Source organism: Pteropus vampyrus, unplaced genomic scaffold, assembly GCF_000151845.1.
Source record: "Pteropus vampyrus isolate Shadow unplaced genomic scaffold, Pvam_2.0 Scaffold16, whole genome shotgun sequence".
NCBI classification, from domain to species: domain Eukaryota; kingdom Metazoa; phylum Chordata; class Mammalia; order Chiroptera; family Pteropodidae; genus Pteropus; species Pteropus vampyrus.
The window spans coordinates 1204153-1213766 of record NW_011888797.1 but is presented as its reverse complement, the minus strand read 5'-3'; the positions used below and the strand labels follow the sequence as shown (position 1 = coordinate 1213766).

General features: G+C 33.6%; 1 protein-coding gene across 4 annotated transcripts in view; it reads right to left on the bottom strand.

Moving 5' to 3' along the window:
* SCYL2 (SCY1 like pseudokinase 2) overlaps positions 1 to 9614 on the bottom strand; it is a 60414-nt gene that overhangs the window by 41826 nt on the left and 8974 nt on the right. For all 4 annotated transcript variants that reach the window (XM_011386603.2, XM_023527309.1, XM_011386622.2 and 1 more), the window contains one exon: positions 3864 to 4068. In XM_011386603.2, coding sequence (XP_011384905.1) covers positions 3864 to 4040 — 177 coding nt within the window. In that variant the 5' untranslated portion in view covers positions 4041 to 4068. The remainder of the gene's footprint in view (positions 1 to 3863; positions 4069 to 9614) is intronic.

The following is a 9614-nucleotide window of genomic DNA, read 5'->3' as shown; positions in this document are numbered from 1 at the left end:
CAGTATAGACTCTATGTCCACAGATTATCAAAGTTCAGAAGACAGGGTAGAGAGGAATATTTCATTGGATTTTCAAAAATTAAATAGACCCTATGCTCAAAATGCCTAAACTTAAAAAGACTACCTATAAGAAGATGTGGCAGGGATGTGGACATACTGTAATCGCTGGTGAGAGTGTACATTAGCACAACCATTCTAGAAAAACTGTTTGGCACTGAACATACACATTACCTAGCAATTCCGTGTCTAGGTAATGTGTCATGTATGTCAATGGTACTTACAAGAATGTTTATAACAGGACTCTATATTGATGAAAAGAAAAACTACTATGTTCAACAACATAGCTGTATATTGTGAACAAATATTTAAGGAAAAGGAGCCAAATACAGGAGTATATAGCATGATTACATTTAAATAAAATTCAAAACTAGGCAAAATTATTCTGTTGTGACAAAGGACAGGGCAGAAGTTACCCTTGGAAAGAAGGATGGGGCAAGGTAATGACTGTGAAGAGACATGAGTTATTAGCAATGTTTTCTTGTTCTGCATGTTGGTTACATGGGTATGTTTACCGTGGATATTCAACAAGCTGTGCACTATTCTGTATCAGTTCTTAAAAATAAGTTTATATTTAAAAAATTAAATAGAACTTTTACTCCCTAAAATCACTTTGAAATGTCTTACAGCATCTCTACTGAGATTCTAGAAAGAATAATAATTAAGAATTAAGAGCTGCTTCTAAATGAACACTCAAAAAGGAAACTAAATAATACATAAGCCTAAATAGTAGCTTAAAATGCTAATAAGCTATCATTAAAGATCTATCCGTTTCAACATGTTTACATGTTGTATTTGGTTCAGTTTATCCAAATAATAACTCCCTTAAACCTTAATTGCTTATTCTGTATACAAAATTGGCCTAAGAACTCAACTGCAAAAAATGAACTGTGTACTTGTCTTAAAGACTCTCAGGAATTTTAACTTCACTTTTATAAATTATTCATTATGCAGTGTTTCTTCAAAAACTGTCTTTCAAAAATAATAAAAACAGAAATTGACTTTCAGAAGCATAAAGCCAGAATAATAGGACAGATGTCTCATCAGGTACAATGAAATTACCAAGCACACAGGTACATTTTTATTTACCAATTCCCTAATTGTTGCATTTCAGGTTTCATAAATGTGTACTTTCTATCTGTTCTGTAGGTGATGTTATTACTACTCTTCTCAAAGGTCTTCAAACATTCAGGTTAAAAAGTCAAAAGTTGTACATCATCTGAAAATTATAATTACAATTCATCACATACTAATGTGTACTTGAAATAGCCCTAGAAAAAAATACACAGATAACCTTTAAAAGGATATGCGAAACCTGAAAATACTATTTATATAAGTATTCTTTTTAATTTGTTTTTTGTTTGTTTTTCTTGGACAATGTTATATTATGATACTTTACCTGAAGATCATATAAAAAAAGTGAAATGTGTTTGGGGAGAAAGAGACTATGACAAACATTAAATACAATGGCTTAAAGATCACGGTATTTATTTCACTGTCATGCAGCAATAGAAAATATGTATTTTTAACTATTAAAACTAGGTATGAGACTCTCCTAGCTCAAAGTCCCTAACCTAGTGTTTACCTTAAAGCCAATGTCAAGATCATATATTCTGCTACAAAACACGACTGCAATCAAGTACACTGTATGCTACATCAGAAATAGCTGAGAGGGTAAGAAAGATGCCCTCAGTCTCAATGTCCCTTAGGAGAAAAAAAAGGACTAAGGTAAGAATGCTTTCCCATTATTTTTCTCTCGGTTTCCCTAAAATCAGCACTGTCCAATAAAACTTAAAGTTCTATATCTCACTGTCGTCCTACGTGGTAATCCTAGCGACATGCAACTATGGAGCATCTGAAATGTGACTAGTGCAACTAAGAAACTGAATTAAATTTTAATTAATTAAAATAGTCATATGTAGCTTATGGCTATCATATTGGATAGAACAGGTCTAGATTATCTATTTTCTATGATTCTCTTTTAATAAAAGACGAGGCAACTGAAAAAGAATTAAAACTTTCATGTAAGGGAGAAACTGAAATGAGGCTCCAATTCCAAGGTGGTTAGAGACTTAGCTATTCCTTAAGGAATTAGCCAGTTGCCCAGACAGGATAATCAGTTCTGACCCGAGGTCTGAAAGAGGCAAAGAAAACAAATTCGAAATCATATTCATAGCGAGCACTGAAATATTCCAAAACTCTCTTTTTCCTCAAAGCAATAAATTGGGGGGAAAAAAGAAATGTAGTAAAGTTTCCTAAGAACCTAGTTCTTTCTGGCAGTCACCAGTTGAGAACTACTGTATTATTATACAATACCTAATCAATTATCTATTATTTGTGCCGGTTCTCATGTTCTATGAGCAACAGAAGCTCCAACATTATCAGAGGATGTCAGCATATGAACGAACTACTGATATGAACACAAACATCTAGAACACTTTGTGTTAAACATAAAGACACTATTATGTTATCACTGCATCCTTAATAAACAATGCAAACTTTAGTAAATTTGGTGCTTTTTCATTTTCCCCTTATATAACTGATTGTAAAAACGATCTGTGCTAGTGTTGGAGGTTGGTCATTTGCATGACCTCATGACCTCATTAATAGTTTTTTAAGTCAATACTAAAGAAACCACTTATTTTGTGACTGAGCTTTTGGTGAATTGAAAGAGAAAACAATGTTCCAAATTGAAAAATCAATCAGCATTTAAAATACAGATAAACTTTGGACTTAATGACTTCCAACCAAATGGCAATAAAAACAAGATTTACAGGTCAGGTACAAACCGCATACCAGCAATCTATCACAGGACCAAGACCATGATCATCCTTTATAAAAGGATAATCAAAGTCAATTCAGTCTTTAACATACTTGTTTGGGAAATAAGCTGATTTTGTTAAAGTGACAAGTAATAAAAACATACTCACAATTGTATGACTGTGATAGTCATTGAAAAATATGTATAATTAATCCCACAAGTCTTAGAATCCAAATGTTTCTCACTTGTAGGGAAAAGTACTTTTAGAAATGATAATTTTTCTTTTTAAAAAATATATTTCTGTCGTGGTCTTAAATGAGGAGATTTTTTTCAATTCTTTAACAATTCCAAAAGAAAGCTGTTGGTAAAATTTAACACTAATGATCCTCCACATATCTAAGAACCATCTGTTGGTCTCTTAAGTGCAATTAAAAATAATAATAATAAAACTCATTCAAATTACTACCCACTAAAAGAACAGTTAGTTTTAAAATAACTTTGAAATCAATATACCCAAAGATATGTTACCGATTATATGCCACAGATGTATCCCCTTTCTGATGGTAAAAACTATCAGGTTAAACACAAAAGAATATTACAGAAGTCTATTTTCTAGAAGGATATAAAATCTAAGAGGGAATAAGAATGCGCTAAATAAAAATGAATTTAATGTTAGCAAAATTTAACTGGGTATTTTACCAACAACTTATTGACAAATACGAAAAGGAAAATGGCAATTTTTATTCTAAAATAGCCATTGTGCTAAATATTAAAATCTAATACTATATATTCATTTGCTAGGCTGATATTTATTTTATTAAGTAAGCAAAATTAAATTATAAGATGAGATGACATATCAAACAATATAGTTATAACCAGGAGATTCAGGGCATATTTAAAAGCATTTGTTTTTGTATGACTTCATTAGATAAAATGAAAAGAACCCATCACTTTTGGCATTTCTTAACATAAAAATGCATACATGCAAGTAATGGTACTTATTAGCATGTGCATTTTTTTCCAATTGGACTCAATTAAAACTTACCTGTTTTGTTGACTTTTTTGTGCCATTAAAAATCTTCCAAGCCAGCCCATTGCCACCACTGGCAATGTGTCGTCCAACATCGAACTCTCTAGTGACAGGATTTCCCATTACAGCACTAGTGACGTCAGCTGTTACTTTTGTAACAGTACTCTTCAACTTATTAAGCATGGACTCCATGGCTGCGATATTGGATAGTTACAGTTACCTAGAAACATAGGGGGATAGGGGAGCTCTGATCATTTTTATTTACTTGTTTAAGCACTTGTCATTATCTAGTTTAAAAAGCTTAATAAACACAAACAATGAGCAAAACAATCCTATGGAGATACAAGCTATGTGTTGGTTTGGTCTTCAGAGAACCCAATACAACTTACATGCAAATTTAAGTCTGAAAACTAAACTGTTCCCTTCAATCTCAATTTTCACAGACCAGGAAGAGAAAAAGACATATTCAGGACAAAGAGACCCATGGACATGGACTATAGACTTAGTGGTTACCAGAGAGTAAGGGGTGGGGGAAGGGGGAAGGTAGATGGGGTAAAGGTCAAATATGTGGTGACAGAAAGAAATCTAACTATGAGAGGTGAACACACAGTGTAAATATATATATATATATGTGTGTGTATATATATATATATATATATATATATATATATATATATGCCTCACTGTTAAAGTGTACAGCTGAAACTTATTGGATTTCATTAACCAATGTCACTATAAAAAAAAAGACATATTCACACTTGACACTGACATGAACGTTGCTCAATCATGTAACTTGGATCCTTTAAAACTTAAAGTGGCACAGAGCACCTGAATCTTCCTTCACACTATACCATATTAAACTTGAAAGGAACTAACGGCATACTAAACAATAAATTTGTATTTTATAAAAGTTTTGCTCATTAAAATAATTACTGTTGAACTGTGAAATCGTTTGAGAATATTTTCTCAAAGAAAAGCATTGATGACAGGACAATAAAACGTGCACGAGCAATAGCTCATAAAATATTTTTTAAATTTTACACACTTCTAGCCACGATAGAGGAACAAAGACTGAATGTATCCTCTCACCTTGAACAACTAGAAACTAGAAAAAACAAATTAAATAAACATTTCACACACTGTATGGGCAGAACAGGCATATGATCCCAGGAAGAAAGCAAACTAATAAGGTAAACCCTAGGACTGTCCTAACTTTCTACCTAAAGGCACAAAACGAACTACAGAGTAAAGAGCAGAATTTTTAGCAGCAATCTAGCTGAGTTAAAAAGTTGAGGAGGCAAATAAGAATTCAAGAATGCTGAGATGACTGAGAGTTCTGGGATGGAATTTCAAAGAGAAAGGGAAAAGGGGGGAAATTTTTGAGAGAGAGAGAGAGAGAGAGAAACTATGTTGAAAAAGAGCTCCAGAAAATTGTGTAGAGGTCACTTTGGTGCTTTATTGACCACCAAGGTGCACATGCATCATGTGAAACTGCACTATGTGAGGTGAGGACCAACTGGAGAGCTGTGAGCTGAATAGTTCCAGAGTTCACATAAGACTGCAAATTATTGCAGAGTTCTTGTTGATCACTAAAGGCATTCAGTAGAAATCCCAGAAGACCATGCCTTAGTAGGACAGACTTCTTAAGGTAAAAGCTACTCTAAATCTGCCCTAGCAAACTAAAAGCAACCCTCAAATGATCAAACTAATTACAAATTACTTAACTGCATACCAGAACAAAACCCAATACTCATGAAGACAAAAAAAGCTGTAGATACTAAACAACATAACATTAACAATGTTCGACATGTACTCGATAATTAATAGACATGCCAAGAAGCTAGAAAATGTGATCACAATCAAGACCAAAATCAGTCAATAAAAACAGACTCCAGAATGACAAATTACAGAATTAACAAAAACATGAAAAAATTATCATATGTCCAAGTATTTAAAGGAAAGCGTAATGAAAGAAAACGGAATGTTAAAAAAAAATTCTAGACATGAAAAATAAAATATCTCAAATAAAAAAATTCAGAAGATGTAATTAGCAGATTAGACAGTGCAGGAAAAAAAGATTAGTGAAACTAGAATATAGATTAAAAGGCTAGAAAAAAATGAACAAAGTCTCAGTGACAATATCATGGTTTAACATATATAACTAAATCTCAAAATTAAGGGAGAGAAGGAAGAAATAATATTTGCAAAAATAATGAATAAAATGTTTTCAAATTCAATGAAAACTATAGAAAACACCAAGAATTCAATGAACCATAAGCAGGATAAACACAAAAAACACCATGCCTAGATATGTAGATATGTCATATCAAGTAGCTGAAAATCAGTGATTAAGAGAAAAATCTTAAAAGCATAAAGAGAAAAGAGGCAAATAATATAGAGAAACAAAGATACGAATTTCCCCCAGATGTCTCATCAGAAACTCTGCAAGCCAGAAAACAACTGAATAAGTACTAAAAGAAACTGTTGACCTAAAACACCTTCTCATGTCATCTCTAAAAGACAGCAGATCAGTCCATCGCCATGCTACCCTTAACAAGTCCAATGCCGTCTGATCTCGGAAGCTAAGCAGGGTTGGGTCTGGTTAGTACTTGGATGGGAGACCACCTAGGAAGACAGGTGCTGTAGGCATAAAAAAAATAAAAAAATAAGGGATTGTAAACTGACAAGGTCCTTGCAATCTCGGAGGTCAACCAAGGGTTGCCTCGCCTAAAAAAAAAAAAAGAAAAAAAAAAAAGCAGATCAAAAAAAAGAGATAGATCATTTAAAGCAAAAATAACAAAAGTGTATTGTGGCTAAGTAAAAAAAACAACAAAACAAACTAAGGATAGGAGACGGGGAAATGGCAGTATATTTTTGAAAAATTCTTACATCATATGTGAGGTAACATAACATCATTTGAGGGTAGACTGTGGCAAGTTAAAGACATAGTATAAACTCTAGAGTAATAACTAAAATAATAAAGATACACCTACAAAAGCCAGTAGTGGAAATAAAATCAAATCTTAAAATAAATTGAATTAATACAAAAAAAGTAAAACAAGAGGAAGAAAAGAACAAAGAACAAATGTGACAAATAGAAATGTCAAGACAGATTTAAATCCAACCATACAATTACACTAAGTGTAAATGATTTTAAATTCCATTTAAAAGGCAGAGACTGTCAAACTAGATAGAAAAGCAAGATCCAACTACAGACTGCTTACCGGAAACTCACAAAATGATTTAAAAGTTAAAGAATGTGAAAATATACCAAGTTGGACTGGCTATATTAATAACAGACAGAGAAAGCTTCAAGACAAAGAGAGACATTTCATAATGGTAAAGTTGATAATTCATCAAGAAGATATAACAAACCTGTGTACACACTCAAGAGAGCTTCAAAATAAATGCAGCAAAAACTGATGTAACTAAAAGAAGAAACAGACAAATCTACAATTATAGCTGGAGACCTCAAGGGTCCTCTCTCAGTAACAGATGGCCAGATAGACCAAGGAGACCGAAAATCAGTAAGGCTGTAGAAGACCTGAACAACACTATCAAACAATCGGACCAAAAACACAATACGACACCAGAATACATTTTGTTTTCATGTAAATGTGGAACATTCCCTAAGACAGACTATATGCTGGGCCATAAAACACATCTCAACATATTTAAAACTTCTAAAATAATATATGTTCTTTGACCACAATGAAATTAAACTAGAAAGCAGTAAAAGATATCTAAAGAAAATGTAAATACTTAAAAATTTAACACTTCTAAATAATCTGTACTAAAAAAGAAATGAGAAAATTGTAAAATATTTTGAAGTGAATGAACATGAAAAATCTGTGGGATATAAGTAAAGCAGTGCTTAGCGGAAAATTTATAGCTTTAAATGTTTACATTGGGGCGGGGTGGGGAGAGGAATAAGTCCAAAATCAACAATCTAAGCTTCCGTCTTAGGAGGCTGGGGAAAAAAGAGAGAGAAAATTAAGCTCAAAATACATAGAAAGGAGAAAATAAAGAGTAGAAATCAATGAAACAGACTGAATTTAATGTAATTTAATACTCTGAGAAGTGAAGGAAAAAACACCTCAATGAAGCCAAAATGTTTTTTAACAAGATAAACCTCTAGCGACATTAAGAAAATCTTTAAAACATACAAATGACCAATGTTGGAAATACAGAAAATCCTATAGATTCTAATTCTATATAAATCTTATAGATTCTAAAGGAATAAGGTATGAATGACCTTATGTCAATTAACTCGACAAAGTGGATGAAATGTAAAAGTTCTAAAAAGCCACAACTACCAAAACTGACTCAAGGAACAGAAAGTCAGAACAGTCTTACATAAAAGAAATTCAATCATAACTACAATCCTCACCACAAAGAAAACTCCAGGCTCAGATGGCTTCACTGTTGAATTCTATCAAACATTTAAGGAAGAAGTAATATCAGGTACATACAAGCTCTTCCAGAAAATAGAAGAGGATAGAACACTTGCTGTTTCATGTCATATAGTCTGTATTGCCGGGATACCGACATCAAATAATGACAAAACAAGAAAACTGAACACCAATATCAACATGTAAAAATCCTTAACAAAATATTAGCACATCAAAGCCAAGAAATTCAACCCCAAAACAAAATGGGATTTATCTCAGGAATGCAAAGTTGATTTAACAGTCAAAAATAAATCCATGCAATTCATCAGGGGAAAAGAAAACATCACCTCAGTAAAGGCAGTAAAAAATATGACAGAATCCAATACTTTTTCATGCTAAAAACTCTCAGCAAACTAAGAACAGAAAGGAATTTCATCAACCTAATAAATAGCATCTTTGAATACCTACAGCTAATATTATATTTAAAGATAGAAGAAGGATGATAGCTTTCCAAGTTTGGGAACCAAGTAAGAATACCTACTTTTACCACTTCTATTCAATATTCTAATGGAGGTCCTAGTCAAAGCAATAAAGAGGACAAAATAACAGGCATTCACATTGGGAAGGAAGAAGTGAAACTTTATTCCTAAATGACATGATCATGTACATAGAAAATGAGAAGAAATCTACAAAAAATCTACTAGAATAGGCAAGTTAGCATGGTGGCAGAATACAGGAATACAAGAGTAACATATTAAAAAAGAAGATTATTTTCTATATACTAGAAACGGAAACTGAACATTACAATTTCAAAAATACTGTTTTAATGACATAAAATAGCTATGGATACAGGAGAGGAAAAAGAAATGGCGTAGATGATAGAGGCTTTGTTCATCCCTCTGGCGACCAAACCAAAGTTGTGATGGAAACAAGGAGCAGCCACAAAGAAAAATCACCTGGGAACTTGATGAACAAGCCATACAACTAGGGAGAACTCCAAGTAAGTATCCTGCAATGGCAGAAGGTAAGACCAAGCGAGGACGCAGGGCAGCCCGATCTCAAGCAGCTGAGTGAGACTGAGGCAGCAGCAGACACCTCTTAAAGAGGCCGCATCTGCAAGCCAATTTTCGCGGTGACAGATAGGCTTGCTCTGAGCACCAGGGCTGATTGGGCTGCACGTAGGGGACACCAGGGACTTACGGGGAGACATTGTCAGAGTGAGAGCCAAGGCGAGACTCGCTCCGTACAGAAGTGCCAGCGGTATTCTTTGTTCCCTATTGAGCCCTCCCCATTCCCAGTTTGCGGACACAGCGCCATCATTGCTGTGAGGTCATCAGACTGGATAACAGAGGTCGCTCTGCCTCGAGGAGTCCCT